The sequence below is a fragment of the Muscardinus avellanarius genome, assembly GCF_963383645.1.
Source record: "Muscardinus avellanarius genome assembly, chromosome: 16".
Taxonomy (NCBI): domain Eukaryota; kingdom Metazoa; phylum Chordata; class Mammalia; order Rodentia; family Gliridae; genus Muscardinus; species Muscardinus avellanarius.
Window position 1 is genome coordinate 16,235,422 of NC_137802.1, and position 24,717 is coordinate 16,260,138.

General features: G+C 54.4%; 1 protein-coding gene across 3 annotated transcripts; it reads left to right on the forward strand.

The window, feature by feature from the left end:
• Positions 1–7,741: 7,741 nt before the first annotated feature.
• NEURL4 (neuralized E3 ubiquitin protein ligase 4) lies at positions 7,742–24,255 on the forward strand (the record flags this gene model as incomplete). Of its 3 annotated transcripts, none has more annotated exons than XM_080713075.1 (29): positions 7,742–7,999; positions 8,789–9,233; positions 9,433–9,498; positions 9,645–9,943; positions 10,096–10,207; positions 10,307–10,395; positions 12,868–12,940; positions 13,012–13,276; positions 13,481–13,662; positions 13,972–14,057; positions 14,171–14,333; positions 14,427–14,625; positions 14,706–14,782; positions 14,866–14,944; positions 15,305–15,480; positions 15,567–15,698; positions 15,917–16,062; positions 16,140–16,364; positions 16,453–16,551; positions 16,642–16,803; positions 16,990–17,154; positions 17,516–17,674; positions 20,069–20,248; positions 20,373–20,460; positions 20,567–20,674; positions 20,803–20,947; positions 21,069–21,181; positions 21,255–21,420; positions 24,051–24,255. In XM_080713075.1, 29 exons carry the CDS (start codon positions 7,742–7,744, stop codon positions 24,253–24,255), a joined length of 4,662 nt encoding a protein of 1,553 aa, XP_080569201.1. The 3 variants fall into 3 exon arrangements, with proteins under 3 accessions (XP_080569201.1, XP_080569202.1, XP_080569203.1); XM_080713076.1 differs by having other exon boundaries at positions 15,305–15,474; XM_080713077.1 differs by lacking the exon at positions 9,433–9,498 and having other exon boundaries at positions 15,305–15,474.
• Positions 24,256–24,717: the final 462 nt, after the last annotated feature.

The window sequence follows — 24,717 nt, forward strand, 5'->3', positions numbered from 1 at the left end:
TGCCCACGAGATCCCCGGACTCCCTACAACTGCCCACTCAAACCCTCTGCCTCCTTGGCCAGTGCAAGCACCCCTTGCCTCTGCCCAGGCTCACGTTTATGCCCTGGAGGGTTCTGCCGGCCTCCACGGTCTCTGTCTAAGATCCTTGGGCTTTGGTAGCTGGGCCCCTTGGCCCCCTGCTGCTGATACCTGTTGGATGCCAGGTTCTTGTCTTTGCAGGACATGAGGGCGCCTGGAGTGGAATGGAGTGGCAAAGAGTCAGGGAGGAAGTGTGGAGCCAGCGGTTGGTGGCCAAGCTAAAAGGCATCCCACCCCCTCTGGTCCTCCCTGGTTCCTCTCCTATAAGATGAGCCTTGGGCTCAGGATGGTGAGGGCCACCTGTTGCTGATGTCCTGACCTAACAGGATTGGGAGGCTGGGAGATGGGAGCTGGTCACTGTCGTGATCAGAAAACCCTCAATGCTGTGTGGTCCAAAGAGGGACTTCAGTGCTTAGAGGATTCTTAGCGACAGCCTGTGGAGACTAGATGCATCACGGGACGAGGGTTGGGGCCCAGTAGGCTGTTTCTTCAGCCCTCCCGCCCCTAGGCTGCCCGTGCCAGCGCTCACAGTTCTGCTCCTCTGTCAAGTCCTCTTCTGACTCAGGGTGGGAGCAGGACCTCAGGTATCTTCCTTGGCTGTAATACTCCTTGCGACTCATGTCGATGGGCTCCAACTGCGTGGAGGCCGACACTGAGGGCTGATGAGATCTGCAGGTTGAGGAATCTGAGGGATTGCCCAGAATACTGAGTCTACGATAAGTCCATGCCCCCAGGGTGTGCACGTGGCTCCACCACAGGGGAGAAGCTCATTTTCTTTCTTTCTTTTTTTTTTTTTTTTTGGTGCAGGGTCTGGGGATGGAACCCAGGGGCATTCGACCTCCGAGCTACACCTTCTGCCCTATTTTTTATTCTTTATTTTGAAACAGGGTCTCACTGAGTTGCGGAGAGCCTTGCTAAGTAGCTGAGGCTGTCTGTGAACCGCGATCCTCCGGTCTCAGCCTCCCGAATGCTGGGATTACAAGCGAGCGCCACCACTCCCGGCTTCTAATCTCATTTTCATTTCTTACCCACCTTCTCATTTTTGGTACTGGGGATTGAACCCAGAGACATTCTACCTCCAAGCTACACTTCTAGTCACCCCCCCCTCTTTTTTTGGTAACAGTATGTCTGTCTGTCTGTCTGTTTCTCTCTCTCTCTCTCTCTCTCTCTCTCTCTCTCTCTCTCTCTCCACTACAGATTGACCCCAGGGGCATTCTACCTACAAGCTACAAGCTACACCCTCAGCGCTTCTTGAAATTTTTATTTTGAGCCGGGCGTGGTGGTGCACGCTTGTAATCCCCGTGCTTGGGAAGCAGAGACAGGAGGATCGCGCAGGTTCAAAGCCAGCCGCTCTGGCTTGGCCAGCCGCTCTGGCTTAAGAGACCCTGTTTCAAAAAAAAAAAATTATTTTGAAACAGGGTCAGCCGGGTTGGTGGCTCATGCTTTTAATCCCTGCGCTTGGGAGGCTGAGACAGGAGGATCGCGCAGGTTCGAAGCCAGCCTCAGCTACTTAGTGAGGCTTTCAGCAACTTAGTGAGACCCTGTTTCCAAATAAAATATAACATAGGTCTGGGAGTATAGCCCACAGGTAGAAAGCCTCTGGTTCCACTCCCAGTACCACCAAAAAAAAAAAAAAAAAAGAAAAGAAAAAGAAACAGGGTCTCGCTAGGTTGATGAAAGTCTCACTACTTGCTGAGGCTGTCTTCAAACCTGCAATCCTCCTGTCTCAGCTTCCCAAGTACTAAGATTACAAGCATGTGCCACCACACCTGGCTTTCTCTCTTTCCTTCTTTCCTTCTTTTTTTTGTGTGAATGTGTATGTGTGTGAGGTGCTGGGAATTGAACACAGAGGTGTTCTACAAAGCCACGCATGGTGGCACACACTTGTAATCCCAGCATTTGGGAGGCTGAGACTGGAGGATCACGGTTCGCAGACAGCCTCAGCTACTTAGGCCCTTTGCAACTCAGTGAGGCTCTGTTTCAATATAAAGAATAAAAAATAGGGCTGAAGGCTGGGCATGGTGGCACATGCTTATAATCTCAGCATTCAGGAGGCTGAGACTGGAGGATTGCAGTTCATGGACAGCCTTAGCTACTTAGGTTCTTTGCAACTCAGTGAGACCTTTTTTCAAAATAAAGAATAAAAAATAGGACGGGGTTGCAGCTCGGAGGTCAAATGCCCCTGGGTTCCATCCCCAGTACTGTTGGAAAAAAAAAAAAAGAGGTGTTCTACATTCTACATCCAAGATATACCCCAGCCATTTTTATTTTTTGTTTTAAAATAGGGTCTTGCTGCCGGGTGTGGTGGCGCACGCTTGTAATCCCCGCGCTTGGGAGGCGGAGACAGGAGGATCGCGTTGGTTCGGAGCCAGCCTCGCTGGCTTAAGAGACCCTGTTTCCACATAAAAAAGTTAAAAAATAGGTCTGGGAGTGTAGCCCGTGGGAGTGTATCCCAGAGGTAGAAGGGCTTCCAGGAACCCCAGTACCACCAAAAAAAAAAAAAAAAATAGGGTCTTGCTGGGTTGCTAAGAGTCTCAGTACATTGCGGAGGTGTCCCTGAACCTTTTTGCTTTTTGTTTTGGGCACTGGGAATTCAACTCAGGGACATGCTACCTCTGAGCTACACCTTCAGCTCTATTTTATTTTTTGAGGTACTAGAGAATTGAACCTGGGGCATTCTACCTCCAAGCTATACTCCCAGCCCTACCTACCTTCCTTCCTTCCTTCCTTTCTTTTGTGGTGCTGGGGATTGAACTCAGGGCCCTTCTGCCTCCGAGCTACACCTCCAGGTCAATTTTTTATTCTTCACTTGTAGTGGAGTGCCCCACTAAGTAGCTGAGGCTGTCCTCAAACTTGTGATCCTCCTGTCTCAGCCTTCCAAATACTGGGATTACAAGTATACACCATCACACCCGGCTTTTTTTTTTTTTTTTTTTTCTGTACTAGGAATGGAAGCCAGGGGGCATTCTACCTCTGAGCTATACCCCCAGCCCATTTTTTATTCTTTATTTTGTAAAAGGGTTTCATTAAGTTGCAAAGGGCCTCACTAAGTAGTTGAGGCTGCCTGCGAACCCGGATCCTCTGTCTCAGTTTACTAATGCTGGGATTATAAGCGTGTACCACTATACCCAGCTTTATTATCTTTATTTTGAATCAGGGCCTCACTACATAGCTGAGGCTATCCGAAAACTGCATGCAGTCCTCCTGTCTCAGCCTCCTAAATGTTGGGATTACAAGTGTGGGCCACCACGTCTGGATCAGTTGTTTTTATTTCAAAACAGGGTCTCAGCCGGGCGTGGTGGTGCACACTTGTAATCCCAGTGCTTTGGGAGGCTGAGACAGGAGGACTGCGCAGATTCAAAGCCAGCCTCAGCTGGGATTTCAGGTATGCACCACCATGCCCAAATTATTTTATTTTATTTTTATTTTTGGTGGTACTGAGGTCCTTGGAAACCCTTCTACCTCTGGGATACAGTCCCAGAACCATTTTGTATTGTTTATTTGGAAAAAGGGTCTCAGCCGGGCATGGTAGTGCATGCTTGTAATCCCCGCGCTTGGGAGGCGAAGACAGGAGGATCGTGCAGGTTCGCAGTCAGCCACGCTGGCTTAAGAGACCCTGTTTCCAAATAAAAATATAAAACAGGTCTGGGAGTGTAGCCTGGAGGTAGAAGGGCTTCCAGAAACCCCAGTACCACCAAAAAAAAAAAAAGAAAGAAAGAAAAGAATAGGCACTGGGCCATATCCCCCTCATGTCCCTAAAGTCCCCCATCACTAACCCTTGACATCTAGGACCGGGATCACGTTGACAGTCCTATCTTGGACTCCTCTGGCCAGTCCCCCTGGCCAGCCTCTCTCCCCAAGCCTGAGCCTGGGATCCATCATCACGCCTCGCCCACCACTGATGCTGGCCACACCCCTGCTGCTGTTCACGTCGTGGTCCAAGGGCAGGTTCTTCTGAGTCTTGAAGAACTTCCCTTCATCGTAGTGTGTCTTGCGGTGCTTGTCAAAGTCACTGGAGTCTGTGGGCCGGTGTGAGACGGTGGCTGTCCTGCTAGCTTCTCATTGAAGGTTCACTCCACCTCCCTCTCCATCCAGTGCCCACCCCGCATCTCACGTGTCTTGGAAAAGTTGTCCTCCATCCCTGAGCTTCTGATATCACCATACAGGACCTTGGGGAGGAAATTGTCCATTGTTGCAAACCTGAAGGGGAGGAAGATTAGTTGGGGGCACCGAAGGGACAGATCAACAATGGCGGCAGTCGGTGGTGGTGGAAGGGACCAAGCTGGCTGACTCCTCCCTCTCCGACCCAGATCAATATTGGTAAGGCCCAATGGAAATTTTGGGATTTTGCTTTTTTTTTTTTTTTTTGGTACTGGGGATGAAACCCAGGGCATTCTACCTTCAAGTTACACCCCCAGCCCTATTTTTTTATTCTTTAATTTGAAACAGGGTCTCATTGAGTTGCAAAGGGCCTCACTAAGTAGCTGAGGCTGGCCACGAACCAGGATCTTCCTGTCTCAGCCTCCCAAATATTGGGATTACAAGCGTGCGCCTCCACACCCAGCTCAGGAGCTTGCTTTTTTAGTTATTGTTGTTACTGGGGATTGAACCCAGGGGCATTCTACCTCCAAGCCACATCCCCAGCCCTATTTTTTTTTTTTTTTGAAACAGAGTCTTAATAAGTTGATGAGAATCTCACTATTATACTAAGACTGTCCTCGAACCTGTGATGATCCTCCTGTCTCAGCCTCCCAAGTACTGGGAATACAGGTGTGTGTGCCAAAAAGTAGAATTGAGAAGTGAGGGGGTAAAGGCCTACACCCTGACTGATCTCTGACAGGACTCTCACCTCTCTGCCAGCATCTCAGGAGTTATCTTGAGGGAGGACCCTGCCACCAGATCCTCATTACTGTCCTGCAGCCTGCAGAGGAAGAAGTGGTGCTGAGGGGTTCAGCAGGCATCTAGCCAGTGGGCTTCTCTACCTCCTCCCCCCGGGCGCCTCATTGTAATAAAACAGAAAGTCTAGGCTGAAAAGCTGGGCCTGAAGGTTTGGCACCTGTGGTAAGGGGTGCTGGGCTCGTCCACCTTCATAAACCCATAATCCTTGTCAAGAGGGTGGTGGGTGGCCAGGATATTCATTTCATCCCAGCGCTGAGCCTTTTTCCTGGGGATGAGGAGACAAAGAAAAGGGGGAGGACACCTCCTAGTGACCCCCTCCTCACAGCCTTCCCTCATTCTTCCAGTCACTCCAAAACTTTTCTCAGGCCTGGTGTGGAATCGCACGGTTGTTATCCCAGCAATTCGGGAGGCTGAGACTAGAGGATCCCGGTTCGGTTTGTGGACAGCCTCAGCTACTTAGTGAGGCCCTCTGCAACTTAGCGAGACACTGTTTCAAACTAAAGTATAAAAAACAGGGCAGGGAAGCCGGTCGTGGTGGCGGACGCTTGTAATCCCCACCCTTGGGAGGCTGAGACAGGAGGATCACAAAGGTTCAAAGCCAGCCTCAGCTACTTAGTGAGACTTTCAGCAACTTAGTGAGACCCTGTTTCCAAATAAAATATTTAAAAAAGGTCTGGGAGTATAGCCTGGAGGTAGAAAGCCTCTTCCACCCCCAGTACCACAAAAAAAAAAAAAAAAAAAAAAACAGGGCAGGGGGTTAGCTTGGAGGTCGAATGCCTCTGGGTTACATCCCCAGGCCCGCCCCCCCCCCAAAAAAAAAACTTTTCTCAGCCGGTGTGGTAGCGCACGCTTGTAATCTCCCTCCCACACACACACACACACACACACAAGGCTGAGACAGGAGGATTGCACAGGTTCAAAGCCAGCCTCGGCTACTTAGTGAGGCTCTCAGCAGTTTATCGAGACCCTGTTCCCAAATAAAGTATAAAATGGGTCTCGGAGTATAGCCTGAAGGTAGAAAAGCCCCTGTGTTCCACCCCCAGTACCACAACATAAATAAACTTTCTTCACACTCCCTTGTAGAGACTAGGGATAGAATCAGACCCAATGAAAGTCACGGTGCAGTGTGGCCAGGATTTATGAGACACCTGCTGCTCCGCAGAGGTCTCAGATTTCCCATCCAAGGGCCCTCACCTACTCTCACGCCTACTTCTCCGGGCTCCACCTCTTCCCTCAAGGCTCCGCCCTCGCAGGGGTTCTGAGCTCCTCCCGCCAGTCTCTGGGTGGCCCGCCATCAGAGCTGGGCGCCTTACTTCTCCGCTTTGGGGGATCCATGTATCAAGATGGAGCTGGTGTTTTTGAGGATGCTCCGGGGCCGGTCTTCACTGGAGTGGGGGTGCGAGCAAGTTGATCGGCAGCGCGCACTGCATCCTGAGCTGTTCGCACCCGATGTCCCGGGACAGGGAGGGGTGGGCTCGGACTCAAGGCTGTGCCCCGCGACCTCCCCAGGGTGCTGACTAGGCCCGGGCTGGGGGTCCACTACCCCCTCGGGGGGTAGGCTTGGAGCAGGATTAGGAACGAAGGCGACCCCTTCCTTGGCTGCCGTTCTAGGGGGGCCCCCACTGAGGCCGCCGGCAACTCCCGGGGACTCTGGCTTCTCCATGGCCCCAACGGGGGGCCACTGTCAGCCACCCCGCCCCGCCCTCCACATGGCCCCGCCCCGGCCACGCCCCGCGCGGGGGTGGGGGGCTCGGCGCCGGCCGGGGCGGCGTCGCTCAGCTCCGGGGGGCCGCGGGGGACGGCATAAAGACTGGCGATCTAGGGCTGGAAGCCCCTCCGCTCGCCCTTCCTTTTTGTCCCACCCAAAATCTTCCTTTGTCTCTGCAATTTGTTCCCGCCCTTCTGCTCCATCACCGCCCCTCGTCCAAATCAGCCAATCATCGTCGGGGCCAGAAGCCTTTAATTGTGACGTCACCGATCCCCCCCCCCAGCGCGAGTCTCCTGGAGTTGAGTTGGGGGCTCGTTAATTGCTCCGGGGAAGTCTTTTAGGGTCGTTGTCGCTGCTGCTGGAAACTTCCTTTCGGGGTTGGGCTCTGTCTGTGGCTTTAAAGTCCTAAGGGTTTGGTTGGAGTTCCTGTTGGGCTCCACTTGAATTAGCCACAACTTTTCTCCTCCTCATCCCCAAATTGGCTCGCTTTGTCTCTCCGGAGATGTGTGATGCGAAGCGGGGAGGACTGCGACACTTTTGGTCTCGGCGACGCAGAGGATGGAGACTTCGTTATAAAGCTGTTTTTCCTCCGTGTCCTCCAGACCCCGCTTGCGCCCCGATAAAGCCGGCAGCGCGCAGGGTACACTTCCCCCTTGCCGTAAAGCGAACACCTGAGTGTGTCCCCTCCCCGGGGAGGGCGGGGTCGTCGGCGCTGCTGTCGCAAAGCGCGCCGGGCGCCATCTCCCCTCCGTCGTAAAGAGGCCTGCGGCAGGCATTTCTTCCTTCCACTGTCGCAAAAGCTCCCTGCCCAAGCCTTCGCCTCTCGCAGCCACTCCGTCATCTCTCCGTGCCGTAAAGCAAGCCTCCCCGACCCCGTCGCCCTTCCGTTCCCACTGTGGTAGCCCTGAGTTCCCTAGCCCGGGAGGCTTCGTTGCCCGGCCGTGCCGTAAAGCACGCCCGGCCCAGCCCGGGTCGTATTCCCTCAGGGTGTCTGCCCTTCGCGGTTGCCACGGTGCCGCCAAGCGCGGCTGTCGCGCGGCCCGGGTGTCAGCGGCGATGGCGGCGGGGTCGGGTGGGAGCGGGGGCTCCGGGGGAGGGCCCGGGCCCGGGCCGGGCGGGGGCGGCGCGGGGCCCGGCGGGGGTCTCGGCGGTTGCGGGGAGCTGCACCCGCGCACCGGGCGCCTGGTGAGCCTGTCGGCCTGCGGGCGGACGGCGCGGCGGCAGCAGCCGGGCCAGGAGTTTAACCACGGCTTGGTGCTGAGTCGAGAGCCCTTGCGCGATGGACGCGTCTTCACCGTCCGCATCGACCGCAAGGTGCAGAGCTGGGGCCGCGGAACCGAGACGCGGAGGGTCGCGGGAGGGTCCAGAAGAGGCCGGGGCAGCACACCCACAAAGCCCCCGTCACCGGGGCCCGGGGGCGCCAGGGGGTGGGCAGGAGACAGCCCCGAGCACGGCGCAGAAACGGTCGTTCCGAAGGAAACGGGAGCTTGAGGAAACCCGAGGCCTGGAGACTGGATAGGCACAGAGGGAGCCACCCACCAGCATCGCCGGGGAACGGGTCTCCTGGCGTCAGCTCGGTTGGGGATGGCGTTTGGAGGGATGTCAGAGCCGTGATGGGAAGGAGAGATCCCAAGGAAAGAAGGAAACCACTGAAGGAAGAACTCTCAGGTGGGGCCAGGGAAGTGATTTACTTGGCTCACGGAGGAAGAATTTGGGAGGAGAGTGAATCCAGGGGAGCCTGGGCTAGGGAGAAGAGAGCGATTTACAAGGGCAAAGGGCATGGGCAGAGAAGCCTGTGAATTTGTGGGGTTGAAGAACCATAACGACAAGAAAGTTAGAGGCAGCTGGAACCAGGGAATTTAACTTGGCTAGTGGGGAAAGGGATGTTGCAGGTATACTAAGCACCTGGATACAGGGTAGAGTTGCTGGAGCCCGAAGGGTCCTGAGGCAGGGCCCAGAAAATTACCTGTAGGTCTGCTTCTCTAGTCAGTGCCTGAGACGTGGTGAGAGGGGGACACAGAGGCCTGTGGAATACGTGTTCCAGGGCTGGTAGACCCACCGATTGTCCACCCTGAATCTCTCTGTCCACCGCCCCCATCATAGGTCAACTCCTGGAGTGGCTCCATTGAGATCGGCGTGACGGCGCTGGACCCCAGTGTGCTGGATTTCCCAAGCAGTGCCACGGGGCTGAAGGGGGGCTCCTGGGTTGTGTCAGGCTGCTCGGTACTGAGGAATGGGCGCTCTGTACTGGAGGAGTACGGCCAGGATCTGGACCAACTTGGCGAAGGGGACCGAGTGGGTGTGGAGCGCACCGTTGCCGGGGAGCTGCGGCTCTGGGTGAATGGGCGGGATTGTGGTGTGGCTGCCACGGGCCTGCCTGCTCGTGTATGGGCTGTCGTGGACCTTTATGGCAAATGCACCCAGATCACCGTGCTCCCCTCTGAGCCAGGCTTCAGCCCCCCTACTCCCGTCCCCACACCTCCCCTTGAGCCCTCAGCTCCCCCTGAAGATTCTGCCTTGGCTGAACAGGGGACTTCTGGAGATGAAGGTGAGAACACAGCTAGGGTGCTGGGGGGACAGGGGGCGTGGCCGAAGGAGTCGGGCTGATGTAGTGCTGGTCAAGGCTGGGTGTGGGCAGTGCCATCCAGACCCTTGAGTCTCTTCTGGGGAGAGAGAGGGTCTCCTGGCTATGGGCCCTAAAGCAGAGGCTGAACCCTTATTCCCCTCCCATCCTGCCTGGTCCCCAGCCTTCATGGTGTCCCCAGCGCAGGCCCGGCCGGAGACGTTTCCTAACAGCCTTGAGTCGCATAATGGTGAGGGCTTCGGGGAGGTCCTGGGGAGGGGAGTGGGCAAGGAGGTGGACAGGGAGGGACTTTAGGAGAAGGGTAGGGAGAGAGGGCACCAAGCCTGAGCGTGTAGAGCCTCATTCCAGCCTCTTCTCTCCATCCTGCTGCTCTAGACTTTGCCAGCATGGAGCTCTCCGAGGTGGTGAGCAACGCCATCCTGTCTGCCTACAACGGGGGGCTCCTGAATGTGAACCTGACCTCCCCACTGGCAGGGGATGGGCTGGGGTCTGGCGGTGCTGCCACCTCGCCCATCCTCACTTCCAACGATGCTCTGCTCTTTCATGAGAAGTGTGGGACCCTCATCAAACTCAGCAACAATAATAAGACAGCAGAGCGCCGGCGGCCCCTGGATGAATTCAACAATGGGGTCGTCATGACCAACCGCCCACTTCGGGACAATGAAATGTTTGAGGTGTGCAAGACCCTGGGGTCGGCCGGTGCCTCACCCTCTGAGAGCTAAAGATGAGACTCATCAGCCCTTGATGCCAAGAGGGTGGAGCCTGGGGGAGGTCAGGGGTCAGGGTCCCGTCTCTACCTCTCTTGTCTGCTATCACTCAATCTCAGATCCGCATAGACAAGCTTGTAGATAAGTGGTCAGGCTCCATCGAGATTGGCGTCACCACCCACAACCCCAACAGCCTGGAGTACCCAGCCACCATGACCAACCTCCAGTCAGGTACCAGTCCCTGATGGGGAACTGTGGGAACAGGCCTGGGGTTGCCAAGGGAAGCATGCCTGCACCCTAATCAGGAAGCATGATGGTCCCTTCACCCAGGCACTATCATGATGAGCGGCTGTGGGATCCTCACCAACGGCAAGGGCACGCGCCGGGAGTACTGTGAATTCAGTTTGGATGAGCTACAGGTGAGGCTAGGACTCCGGGGAGGTGGGTAGTCTGCGTCCCTGCCTGGGCACCTCATAGCGGTCTCCTCTGTGACTTAGAGCAAGTCCCTTTGTCTCTGCGTGAAGTTCCTTCTGAAAAGACCAGGTTGCCCAACTGGCTCTACAGCAGGGGCTGGGGATGCAGCCGCTGTCAGAGCACAGTGCTGGAGCACTTGTCTGGCATGTGTGCGGACCCGGTTTAATCCCTCACTCCACAAAAAAGGGGAGGAGGCTACTAGCAGCACTACCCCAACCCCAGCCCTGAGATAGGACCCAGGGCTTCCTATGTGCTAAGCAAGTGCTCTGCCTCAGCCATATCCCATCCCCTGTAGCACTTACTATGTAGAATTTTTCTTTTTGAAGACTTAAAGAAGTTTATTAAAAGATAGAAATACAGAAAATAGAAATACAGAAAATAGTTACAGCCCCATGCCAAAATGGCATGGGGGGGGGGATGGTGGCACGGGCCAACTCACCACTCCCCCGAATTTTTTTTTATTTTAATGGTACTGGAGATGGAACCCAGGGGCCTTCTACCTCTGAACTACACTCCCAGACCTATATTATATTTTATTTGGAAACAGGGTCTCACTAAGTTGCTGAGAGCCTCACTGAGTAGCTGAGGCTAGCTCTGAACCTGCACGATCCTCTTGTTTCAGCCTCCCAAGCGCGAGGATTACAAGTGTGCGCTACCACACCTGGTTACTTTGTAGATTTAACTTTAAAGAACTTGATTTTTTTTGTGTGTGTGTGTGGTACTGCGAGTGGAACCCAGGGGCTTCTACCTCCGGGCTATACTCTCAGACCTATTTTATATTATATTTGGAAACAGGGTCTCATAAGTTGTTGAAAGCCTCACTAAGTAGCTGAGGCTGGCTTTGAACCTGCATGATCCTCCTGTCTCAGATTCCCAAGTGCAGGGATTACAAGTGTGCACCACCACACCCGGCTAAACTTGATGTTTTTTTGTTTTTTGTTTTTTTTCTGGTGGTCCTGGGGTTCCTGGAAGCCCTTCTACCTCCAGGATACACTCCCAGACCTATTTTATACTTTTTTATTTTTGGGAAACAGGGTCTCTTAAGCCAGCGCGGCTGGCTTCGAACCTGCACGATCCTCCTGTGTCTGCCTCCTAAGTGCAGGGATTATAAGCGTGCGCCACCACGCCTGGCTGAACTTGATGTTTAAAGATGGTTTAACTCGGTGCAATCTTGTAATCCTGGTATTTGGGAGGCTGAGATAGGAGGATTACAGGTTAGAGGCCAGTCTCAGCAACTTAGCAAGGCCCTCACCAACTTAGTGAGACTGTTTTAAAATAAAAAGTAAAATAGGGTTGGGGTTGTAGTTCAGAGGTTGGTAGTTGTCTTTTGTTTTTTGTTTTTGTTTTTGTTTTTTGTGGTAATGGGGATTGAACCCAGGGGCATTCTACCTCTGTGCTCCACTCCCAGCCCTATTTTAATTTTTATTTTTTTGGTACATGAGATTGAATCCAGGGGCACTCTACCTCTGAGCTATACCCCCATCCCTATTTTTTATTCTTTATTTTGAAACAGGGTCTCACTAAGTTGCAGAGGGCCTCACTAAGTAGCTGAGGCTGTCGGTGAACCACAATCCTCCTGTCTCAGCCTCCCAAGTACTAGGATTACAAGAGTGTGCCACCACGCCCGGCTTTATTTTTTATCTTGAAACAGTCTTACTTAGTTGCAGAGGTCTTCACTATAAATTGTTGAGGCTGGCTACGAACCTGTGATCCTCCTGTCTCAGCCTCCCAAGTACCGGGATTACAGGTATATGCCACCTGGCTAATCCCCGGTATAAAAAAAAAAGCTGGGCGTGGTGATGCACACTTGTAATCCCACTGCTTGGGAGGTGGAGACAGGAGGATCGCGCAGGTTCGAAGCCAACCTTGCTGGCTTAAGAGACCCGGTTTCCAAATAAAAATATATAAAAAAAGCCGGGCGTGATGGCGCATGCTTGTAATCCCCGCGCTTGGGAGGCAGAGACAGGAGGATCGCGCAGGTTCGAAGCCAGCCGTGCGCGCTGGCTTAGGAGACCCTACCTATTTCCAAATAAAAAATGTAAAAATAGGTCTGGGAGTGTAGCCCGGAGTGTGTGTGTGTGTGTGTGTGTGTGTGTGTGTGTATAAAAAATTAGGTCTGGGAGTGTAGCCTGGAGGTAGAAGGGCTTCCAGAAACCCCAGTACCACACACACACACACACACACACACACACACACACACACAAAGATGTTTTAACTCCTTTCCTGACTTAACATTGAGCATTCAGTGAGGCGTGGAAATCATCGTGTTGGAAAACAGGGACGCAGACCTCCCCAGCCTGTCCTGCAGGGTGGTCTGAGACGTGGGTGGATCCTTTAGGGAATGGGGTGGTAGGAGGCCCCGGGGTGCTCTGGAACCCGGATGTGGCTGACTTCAGCTGTCTTTCTACTTTGAGTAGGAGGGTGACCACATTGGCCTCACGAGGAAGTCCAACTCTGCCTTGCACTTCTTCATCAATGGCACCGACCAGGGTAAGCGCCGTCGGGGGCAGCCTCCCTCCTGCTCCAGTGCCGTGCCGTCTGCGCTCACTCTCCCGCCGCAGGTGTGGCTGCGCCCACAACGCCCCCGGTGGTGTACGGCGTGGTGGACTTGTACGGGATGGCTGTGAAGGTCACCATCGTCCACAACAATAACCACAGCGACCGCCTCCGCCGCAACAACGCCATTCTGCGGGCGCTTTCACCCGAGGGTGCACTGCGCCGCAGCGCCCCCGCCGCCCAGGCCGAGCCCGAGCGCCTGCTCTTCCACCCCAATTGTGGGCAGAAGGCAGCCATCACCCACGAGGGACGCACCGCCCTGAGGCCCCAGTATGCCCTGGGTGGGAGGTGCCTGCTGAGGGCTGCAGTGGCCTGGCGGGGTGGGGTGGAGCTGCGGGAGGCAGAGGGGACCACCGGGATTGTGAGGTCTGGTTGGCGGGCCTGGGCAGCGCGCAATGCTTGAGCACCTCTGGGATAAGCCACGGTGCACTCAGGGTGTGTTGGGATCTGAATCCCCACCTTCCTTGTCCCCAGTGCTACTGATGACTTCAATCATGGCGTGGTGCTTAGCAGCAGAGCGTTGCGGGACGGAGAGGTGTTCCAGGTGCGCATCGACAAGATGGTGGACAAATGGGCTGGCTCCATTGAGATCGGCGTCACCACCCATAACCCTGCCTACCTCCAGTTGCCCTCCACCATGACTAACTTGCGCTCTGGTGAGCTCCCAAGAGGGGCTGGGCTGGGCCGGGGTCCCAGGGAGGAAGCGGTCCCTGCTGCCCTGGCCTGCGTTCTCTGGCCCCTTTCTTACCCTTCAACTTGTGATGGTTCACCCCGTGGCTGGAGAGTACCCTGGGGGCAGAGGCTGTGGCTGCCATTTGGGAACTGCAGTTCTCTTGTCCCTGCAAGAAGAGAGCCACATCTTAAAGGGAAGGGGGCTTTGGGCTCAGGGGAGTCTGTGGGGCTGCTGTGGAAGGGAGAAGAGGCCTGCTTCCCCTCATGTCCTCTGCCACTTCTTACCCCCACAGGGACCTGGATGATGACTGGGAACGGGGTGATGCACAATGGGACAACCATCCTGGATGAATACGGGCACAACCTGGATCGCCTCAAGGTGGGGGTTGCCCTGGGTGCAGCAGTCAGGGAGCCGGCCAGGCGGGGCGGAAGCAGGACCATCCCAGGCAGGAACTCTGCCTGACTCCTCACTCCAGCCCCCCTTCTTCCAAGGCAGGGGACACGGTGGGTGTGGTGCGGCGGGAGGACGGGACTCTCCACTTCTTTGTCAATGGAATGACTCAGGGCCCTGCGGCCTGGAACGTACCCCCAGGCGTCTATGCTGTCGTCGACCTCTACGGCCAGGCGGCCCAGGCCACCATAGTGGACGACGTGGGTGAGGGCCGGGCTGGGCTGGGTGAGGGGGCAGGGTGGCTCGGGAGGCCTTGGAGGCACCCAGAGACCTAACGGGTGATGTCCATTCCTTCAGAGGTACCTCCAGTCCCTGAGGCGCTCCCTGAGGGCAACAACCAGGTGTCACCAAGCTCTCCGTCCTCGGGGGCCGGGGGCTCCGACCTGCGCTTTCACCAGCTGCATGGCAGTAATGCCGTCATCACCAATGGGGGCCGCACCGCGCTGCGCCACAACTGCCGCAGCGAGTTCAATGACGCCATTGTCATTTCCAACCGGTCAGTCTGAAATGCCACATTTCCCCTTTCCTCCTGCCCACCCCAGTGAGGCCTCAACGACAGCCACTCTTCCTCGTTAGGGCCCTTCGGGATGGAGAGCTGTTCGAAATTGTCATTCAGAAGATGGTGGACCGCTGGTCAGGCTCCATCGAGGCTGGTGAGGGGGCGTCGGTGTGTGGGTGCGGCGTGGCGTGCCTGTGGCCCAGGGAGCCAGCTTGACCTTCCCCTGCGTCTTCCCAGGAGTGACTGCGATTCGGCCTGAAGACCTGGAATTCCCCAACACCATGACAGACATCGACTATGACACGTGGATGCTGAGGTTGGGCCGCCTGTTCTTGGGACCAGCAGGATGGGACTGAGTGAAGCTGCTGGGATCAGGAAAGCAGGGTGTAGGCCTTTGGCAGCTGCGGGCAGTGGCAGGCCTAGGATATCTAGGCTTCCGTTAAATTCTGGGTAGCTTGCTCAGCCTGCAGGGACTCTTCTTCCTCTTGAAGAAGCCCCTGCTTCTCCCTGAGGAGACCTTATGAGCAGTGGAGAAAGAATTGGGCCGCAGTCCTAGGTCAAGACATCTGCTCCCCCACATCCAAGACATTGGAGGGTTCCGACAGGCAGGAACTCAGCAGGGGCCAGTGGGAGAGAAGGGCTGGAGACTAACCCACCCCTCTGCTCGTCTCCCCAGTGGCACAGCCATCATGCAAGATGGTAACACGATGCGCAACAACTATGGGTGTGACCTGGATGCACTGGGCACAGGTGCACGCATCGGCATGATGCGAACCGCCAAGGGTGACCTGCACTATTTCATCAATGGCCAGGACCAAGGCGCTGCCTGCTCAGGCTTGCCTCCGGGTAAAGGTGACTACTCTGTGGCTTCTGGCCAGCCACCCTCAGTGCAGGCTGCCCAGGCTCTCAGGCTTCTCACTCCTTCCTTCTCTATGCAGAGGTGTATGCAGTAGTGGATCTCTATGGCCAGTGTGTCCAGGTGTCCATCACCAATGCCACCGGCCCCATGGACAACAGCCTGGCGACCAGCAACACTGCCACTGAGAAGTCATTCCCCCTGCACTCCCCAGGTGCCTGCTATGGGCCCAAGGGACCTGCTCAAGGGTGCATGGGGGTTATACCAGGGACACAGAACCGCGATGCTTCCATGCCACCCACGCAGTAGGGTTTGAAAATGAGGCTGGTCGTGGGAAAAAGAAGAGGTCAGGAAGCCGTCTAAAAGTTTGGCTCTGCATCTCCTTTTAAGCCGCTGCCCTGATTCTCCCCCTGGCCATCTATCTATCCACAGTGGCTGGGGTAGCTCACCGGTTCCACAGCACTTGTGGCAAGAATGTCAATCTGGAGGAGGACGGCACAAGGGCAGTGCGGGCCGCGGGCTACACCCACGGCCTTGTCTTCAGCACCAAGGAACTCAAGGCTGAGGAAGTCTTTGAGGTGGGCTCTTGAGACGTGGTGGGAGCTGCTGGCCCCTCGAACCCTTCAGAGCGCCCGCTCATGTGTGTCTTTTGCAGGTGAAAGTGGAAGAACTGGATGAGAAGTGGGCAGGTTCCCTCCGGCTAGGGCTGACCACGCTGGCCCCAGGGGAGATGGGGCCCGGAGCAGGCGGCGGTCCAGGGCTGCCTCCTTCCCTTCCAGAGCTCCGGACCAAGACCACCTGGATGGTGTCCAGCTGTGAAGTGAGGCGAGATGGGCAGCTCCAGAGGATGAACTACGGCCGGAACCTAGAGAGGCTAGGGGTGAGCAGCCACCGCGGGGCGCGGGGGGAGCGCATGGCGGAGCGAGGTGGGCGGGCTGAGCATCTGTCCTTGCCCATCACGGTCCTAGGTGGGTAGCCGTGTGGGCATTCGCCGAGGAGCAGACGACACCATGCACATCCTGGTGGATGGAGAGGACATGGGGCCTGCGGCCACCGGCATTGCCAAGGTAGACCTGAGAGCTGCTTTGGGTTCTTGGAGCGGCTTCTGGGGGGCGGTCTTGTGCTGATCTCTAATGTCCCGAGTCTTGTGTCCCCAGACCGTGTGGGCAGTATTGGATCTGTACGGGCCGGTGCGCAGTGTGTCGATTGTCAGCTCCACGAGGCTAGAGGAGTCGGAAGGCACCCAGCCTCCTTCCCTTAGCTCAGACACCGGCAGTGAGGGCGAAGAGGATGACGACGGCGAGGAGCGTGGCCTGGGAGTAAGAAGCGGGCAGGGCTCGCCGGGCCTGCGATGGGCAGCGGGGTGGGGGGGTCATCAGATGCCAGGTTCTTGGGTCGGCTGATGGCCCAGCAGAAGCATCTACTTAAGCTTTGTGTGTACTCCAATGCGGTGGGTCAGCCTGCCATGGGTTCCTCGTGCAGCTCAGTGTCTTCCTCCACACCAGGGCCAGAATCAAGTGGGCATTATGCCCACAGCCCTCGAGTTCCTGGAGAACCATGGAAAGAATATCCTCTTGTCCAATGGAAACCGAACAGCCACGCGAGTAGCCAGCTACAATCAGGGCATCGTTGTTATCAGCCAGCCCCTGGTGCCCCAGCTGCTAGTTCAGGTACGCCCTGCCTCCTCCCCAGCTCCTCTTGCTCCAGGGTGACCCAGAACCAACCCTCCTGGAGGGGCCCTTCTATTGCAAACCAAGAGATATGTCAAAACTTAGTCAGATGAGGAAACCCATAGGGACAGGAATCCTTATAGAGAGGTGACAGTAAGGTCAAGGCGTAAAGAGGGAAGGAGGCTGAGGGTTGTGGCTGGGTGGTAGAGCACTTGTCTGCTGTACATGAAACCCTAGGTTCAATCCTCAGCATCAAAAAAAAAAAAAAGTACAATTTCCCCTCCCTGGCTGGGGTGAGGAGCAGATCCAGGGTGGCTGGCCTCGCTCAGGAGGCCATGCCGTGAAGTCATTTCTTCTGCAGGTGCGGATAGACTTCCTGAACCGACAGTGGACTTCCTCCCTTGTTCTGGGAGTCATCACTTGCCCACCTGAAAGGCTCAACTTCCCTGCCTCTGCCTGCGCCTTTAAACGTGCAGCATGGCTGCTGCGGGGCCGTGGTGTTTTCCACAATGGCCTCAAGGTGAGCAGGGAGCCAGAAAGAAGACAGAGGGTTGGGCCTCTGCATCGGGAAGGACTGGCCAGAGAGACAAGTGGGACTCATAGTCTTAGCGCTAGGACTGCAGGTCTGAGGGGAGGCAGCGGGTGGACGGGGCATGATGTCATGACCTGGTCAGTCAGCATGCCATTGCTTTCTCCTCTGCTCTGCCATTGAGACTGTTACAATTAGGTAGCCAGGTATGTTAGCACATGCCTATATCCCAGTATTTGGGAGGTTCAAAGCCAGCCTCAGCAACTTAGTGACATCCTGTTTCAAAAAAGAAAATGAGAGCCGGGCGTGGTGGCGCACGCTTGTAATCCCCACACTTGGGAGGCGGAGACAGGAGGATCGCGCAGATTCGAAGCCAGCCGAGCTGGCTTAAGAGACCCTGTTTCCAAATTTTAAAAATATATAAAATAGGTCTGGGAGTGTAGCCCGGAGGTAGAAGGGCTTCCAGGAACCCCAGTACCACCAAAATAAATAAATAAATAAATAAAAAATAAACAAACAAGCTGGGCGTGGTGGCGCACGCTTGTAATCCCAGCGCTTGGGAGGCTGAGACAGGAGGATCACTTAGGTTCAAAGCCAGCCTCAGATACTTAGTGAGGCTCTCAGCAATTTAGTGAGACCCTGTTTCCAAATAAAGTATAAAATAGGTCTGGGAGTATAGCCCGGAGATAGAAAAGCCCCTGGGTTCCACCCCCAGTACCACACACACACACACACACACACACACACACACACAAATAAATAAACAAGCAAGTACACATACAAAAGAGCCAGGCATGGTGGCGCACACTTGTAATCCCAGTACTTGGGAAGCTGAAACAGGAGGATCAATGGTTTTCTCTAGCCTTAGCAATTTAGCAAGACCCTGTTTCAAAAAAAAAAAAAAGAAAGATAAAATGCTGAGAGTGTAGCTCAGAGATAGAATCCACTGGATTTAATCCTCAGTACCAAAAATAAGTAAATAAGATAAAGCTAGCTGGTGTAGTGGCACATGCTTTTAATCTCAGTACTTGAGAGGCTGAAACAGGAAGATTGTGGATTGTGGCCAGCCTCAGCTACTTAGTGAGGCCCTCTGCAACTTAGTGAGACCTTGTTTCAAAATAAAGAATAAAAAATATAAAGCCCAGCGCTTGTAATCTTTGGGCTTGGGAGGCTAAGACAGGAGGATCGTGCAGGTTAAAAGCCAGCCTCAGCTACTTAGTGAGGCTCTCAGCAACTTAGTGAGATCCTCTTTCCAAATAAAAATGTAAAATAGGTCTGGGAGTATAGCCCAGAGGTAGAAAGCCTCTGGGTTCCACCCTCAATACCAACTCCCCCACCCCACCCCCCAAAAAAAGAATAAAAAATAGGGCTGGAGCTCTGAGGCAAAATGCTCCTGGGTTCCATCCCCAGTACAAAAAAAGCCAGGTGTGGTGGTGCATGTTTGTAATCCTAGTCCTTGGGAGGCTGAGACAGGAGGATTGCAGGTTTGTGGACAACCTCAGCTACTTAGGCCCTCTGCAACTTATTGAGAACCTGTTGCAAAATAACGAATAAAAAAAAGTAGGGCAGGGGGTATCGTTTGAAGGTAGAATACCCCTGGGTTCAATCCCCAGTACCGTAACAATAAATGAATAAATAAGTAAATAAGATAATATAGGGCTTGGGGTGTAGCTCAGAACTAAGGTGCCCTAGGTTCAACCTCAGTACCAAACACACAAAAGAGAATGTTACAGTTCAGTAAGCAGAATGGGGTAGACCTGGGTGTGGTGGCACAGCCTATAATCCCAGTACTTGGGAGGCTGAGACAGGAGGATAACAGGTTTGAGGCAAGCCTCAGCAATTTAGTGAGACACTGTTTCAAAATAAAAAATAAGGCTGGGTATGGAAGTGCATGCCTGTAATTCCAGTACTAGGAGGCTAAGTAAGACAGGAGAACTGCAGGTTGGAGGCAGTCTCAGCAAGTAGTGAGACTCATAAAGCTAGCAAGGCCCTGTTTCCAAATAAAATAGGACAAAAATAAATAAATACATAAATAATAAATACAAAAGTTTGGGGGTACCTGAATGTCGTGGTATGCAGCTGTAATTCCAGTACTTAGGAGGCGGACCAGGAGGGTCACAGGCTCAAGTACCTAGTGGCTCTCAGCAACCTAGCAAGATCCTGTTTCAAAACAAAATAAAGGGGTTGGGGATGTAGCTCATAGGTAGAATGCTCTTGGGTTTAACTCCCTGTACCAAATGAAAAAAAGAAAGAAAGAAATGGGTCCAGCCTGGACAGTGGGCATGAGCCAGAGAGCTCGGACGGGCAACTGCAAGCGGCACGGGAGGCAGGGTGGTGGCTCTGGTGCGAGTCTGATGTCTGGAAACAGTAGGTCTCTCCCTCCAGATCTGCGAGAAGTTTGGGCCCAATCTGGATACATGTCCTGAAGGCACCATCTTGGGGCTTCGGCTAGACAGCTCCGGGGGGCTGCATCTCCATGTCAATGGGGTGGACCAAGGGGTTGCTGTGCCGGACGTGCCCCAGCCCTGCCACGCCCTTGTGGACCTCTACGGGCAGTGTGAGCAGGTCAGTGGCAGTGCAGGCCGGTAGGAAGGAGTTCCTGGGAGACTGGAAGCTTGTCACCCACAGAGGGAATCCCCAGGCCCTGGGGACTGGTCGGCCTCTGGCTGATCACCTGTTTCCCCTGCAGGTGACGATTGTGAGCCCTGAACCAGGGGCTGCCAGTGGGAAGAGTGCAGGAACCCAAGGGGACATGGAGAAAGCCGACATGGTGGATGGTGCGCCAGCCTGAAGGACCGGGACTCCACCCTAGCCTCCTACCCCTGCCCCATCCCCATTCTTCTGGCTCGGGCTCCTGTGACCTGTGTCCCTCCACCTCCTCAGGTATCAAGGAGAGCGTGTGCTGGGGCCCGCCCCCCGCTGCTAGCCCTCTAAAGAGCTGCGAGTACCATGCTCTCTGCTCCCGCTTCCAAGAACTGCTGGTGCTTCCTGGTGAGTCCCTGTCCCCCAGAACCCACCGTATTCCCAAGGGCAGGGCAGGGTCGTGCCCAGGCAGCAGGAGGGCAGCTGGGCCTAGGGCGGGAACCGCAGCCCCCAGCCCGCCCCGCACTGTCCCGCAGAGGATTACTTCATGCCTCCGCCGAAGCGCAGCCTGTGCTACTGTGAGTCTTGTCGGAAGTTGCGAGGAGATGAGGCCCACAGGCGTCGAGGGGAGCCGCCCCGGGAGTACGCACTGCCCTTCGGCTGGTGCAGGTTCAACCTCAGGTACGGAGGAGCCAGAGTCAAGTTTCCCCTGCTGCTCAGGCCCCCTTGAGAAAGGAGGGAGGGGCAAGCAAAAAGTGACGGGCTTGGGGGGGCCAGTGACCTTGTCCTGTCATCCTCCTAGGGCGAACCCCCGCCTGGAAGCTGGGACGCTAACCAAGAAGTGGCACATGGCCTATCACGGGAGCAGTGTGGCAGCTGTACGGAGGGTGCTGGACCGAGGGGAGCTGGGAGCAGGTATCGGGGCTCAGGCAGGGGCTAGGGGCACTGGGAGGAGTTCACAGCAGACCTGACCCAGCTCTCCCCACAGGTACTGCCTCCATCCTGAGCTGCCGGCCCTTGAAGGGAGAGCCCGGGGTGGGCTTTGAGGAGCCTGGTGAGAACTGTGCACCTCCCCGGGAGGAACAGCCGCCCCCAGTGCTGCTTTCCCCCTCCCTCCAGTATGCTGGGGCCGAGACCCTGGCCTCCAAAGTGCAGTGAGTACACAGGACGGGCGGCTGTGGGGGGCCGGGACCTCTCAGGTCCTCATGACCCCCCCACTTCCTATCCAGGTTGCTCCTCCCCCCAGCCCCTCTCTTCTCTCATTCATTGAACAGAGATAACACTTACCACATGTTATCTCACTAAAGTAAAAAAAACCAAACCTTACTCTGGGGTAACTTGTGTCTTTAGCTCCCTAGAATGTTTATGCCTTATAAGTCTTTAGGTGTTTTTTGTTTGTTTGTTTGTGTTTTCTGTAGTGCTGGGGATGGAACCCAGAGGCTTTCTACCTCCAGGCTACACTCCCAGACCTGTTTTTATTTTATTTGGAAACAGGGTCTCACTAAGTTGCTGAGAGCCTCACTAAATAGCTGAGGCTGGCTCTGAACCTGAGCAATCCTCCTGTCTCAGCCTCCCAAGAGCTGGGATTACAAGCTTGTGCCACCACATCCGGCTCTTTATTTTTATTTGTTTGTTTGTTTGGTGTTTTTTTTTTTTCTCGTTAACAGTACTGGGGATTAAACTCAGGCATTCTGCCTCTGAGCTACATCCTAAGCCCTATTTTTTTTTCCTTTATTTATTTTTGTACTACTGGGGATGGAACCCAGCCAGGGGCATTCTGCCTCCAAGCTGTACCCCTATCCCTATTTTTATTCTTTATTTTGAAACAGGATCTTAATAAGTTGCAAAGGGCCTCACTAAGTAGCTTAGGCTGTCTGAGATCTGCAATCCTTCTGTCTCAGCCTTCCCAAATGCTGGGATTACGAGCTTGTGTCACCATGACCAGCCTTTTTTGTGGTACTAGGGATGGAATCCAGGGGCATTGTACCTCTGAGCTAAACCCCCAGCCCTGCTTTTTAGTATATTTATTTATTTATTTATTTTGCAGTACTGAAATGGAACCCAGGGGCATTCTACCTCCGAGCTACACCCCCAGCCCTATTTCTTTATTCTTTATATTTGAAACAGGGTCTCCAAGAGTTGAAAAGGGCCTCACTAAATAGCTGAGGCTGTCCTCAAACTGCGATCCTCCTATCTCAGCCTCTCGAATGCTGGGATTACATGCATGCACCACCAGGCCTGTCTTTTTATTTTTGAAACAATCTCACTGAGTTGTGAAGGGCCTCGATAAGCAGCAGAGGCTGTCTGTGAACTGTGATCCTCAGATCTCAGCCTCCCAAATGATGGGATTATAAGCATGTACCACCTTGCCTGGCTTCCATGCCCAGCTTCTATTCTTTATTTTGAAATAGGATCTCACTCAGTTGTGGAGGGCCTCACTTATGGCTGTGAGCCTACTACCCTCCTATCCCAGCCTCTGAAGTACTGGGATTACAAGTGTGCACCACCACAACCAGCTGTCTTTAGTGGAGGTTTTTTTGTTTTGTTTTTTTTTTTGGTGGCACTGAGGATGGAACCCAGGGGCTTTCTACTTCCGGGCTACACTCCCAGACCTATTTTATATTTTATTTGGAAACAGGGTCTCTTAAGCCAGCTGAGGCTAGCTTCGAACCTGTGCGATCCTCCTGTCTCAGCCTCCCAAGCGCGGGGATTACAAGCGTGCGCCACCATGCCCAGCTTTAGTGTTTTTAAAAGTGATAAATACTATTGAAATAAAAAGGAGCTAGCATGGTGGTGCAGGCTTGTAATCCCAGTACTTGGGAGGCTGAGACAGGATCGCAAGTTTGCAGCCAGCCTCTTAGAGAGGCCCTCCACAACTTAGTGAGATCCTGTTTCAAAATAAAGAATACAAATGCCGGGCATGGTGGCACACACTTGTAATACCAGCACTCAGGAGTCTGAGACAGGAGGATCGCACGGGTTCAAAGCCAGCCTCAACTACGTAGGCTCTCAGCAACTTAGTGAGACCCTGTTTCCAAATAAATTATAAAATAGGGCTGAGGGTGTAGTCCGGAGGTAGAAAGCCCCTGGCTTCCACCCCACCCAAGTACCACCAAAAAATAAATAAATAAATAAAAATAATAATAATACAAAATAGAGCCAGGGGTAAAACTCAGAGGTAGAATGCAGAATGCCCCTGGGTTCAATCCTCAGCACTACCAAAAAAAAAAAAAAAAAAAAAAGGTTGGAGTGAAACAGATGAGAAGTGGCTTGGAGAGAGAGAGAGAGAGAGAGAGAGAGAGAGAGAGAGAGAGAGAGTGTGTGTGTGTGTGTGTGTGTGTGTGTATGGTTTTTTTTGTTTTTTTTTTTGGTTTTTTTGGTGGTACTGGGGTTCCTGGAAGCCCTTCTACCTCCGGGCTACACCCCCAGACCTATTTTGTATGCTTTTTAAAATTTGGAAACAGGGTCTCTTAAGCCAGCTGCTGGCTTCTAACCTGCGTGATCCTCCTGTCTCCGCCTCCCAAGCGCAGGGATTGATTACAATCAATCCACCACAACCGGCTGAGAGTGTATTAAATGGGATAGGCATAATAAAAAGGTGAGGTTTAAGACAGGCACAAGGGAGGCAGTGAGGAATTGGATGCAAGTAGTAACAGTAGGACCTAAGTGCCCTGTGTGGAGCTATTCCAGGTAACAGCAAGGCCGGCCTGTGTGGTGGCAGCAGTCAGCAAAGGTCGAGCTGAGGGGGCCAGAGGCCTAACTCTCATTTCTGTTTATCTGACAGATTCCGGGACCCCAAATCCCAGCGGACACACCAGGCTCAGGTGGCGTTCCAGGTGTGCGTGCGTCCCGGCTCCTACACCCCCGGACCCCCTTCCGCTGCCCTCAGAGAACCTCCAGATCCTCACTTCAGCCCAGCAGAACTCGAGTGGGTCACGAAGGAAAAGGGGGCCACACTCCTCTATGCGCTGCTGGTCCGGGTGGAATGAGGAGTGAGATGCCACTACTACAAGCACAGCTGGGCTTCCGCCCAGGACTCTGAGCGACACTGCCTCCATCTCATCCCAGGGGCTCATGGCATGCACAGGTGCTGTCCTAGCAGACAGCCGCAGGAGCACGCAGGCAGGCTCTCAGATGCAGAAGGGAAGTGGAGACATCTCCGCGGCCAGGGCCCAGCACACTCCCGCTGATGGGAGGGAGCTTGTAGGGGGCCCGGCTCCAGGCCCTGGGTCCCCCATTCATGCACTGATTTGGGGAACATGACTCCCTATTACTCCCCTCCCCCATATCACTTAATTTATTTCCGTTTTTGTTCTGGTTACTGTGAATCCCAGAGGAGTCTCCCTGTGCCCACATGAAGCTGCTTTTTCCGGGGCCACTGGGCGGGAGTGGGGAAGTAAGGAAGGAGGGGCGGGCGGGCGCGAGGAGGACGGGCCCTCTGTACAGTTGTT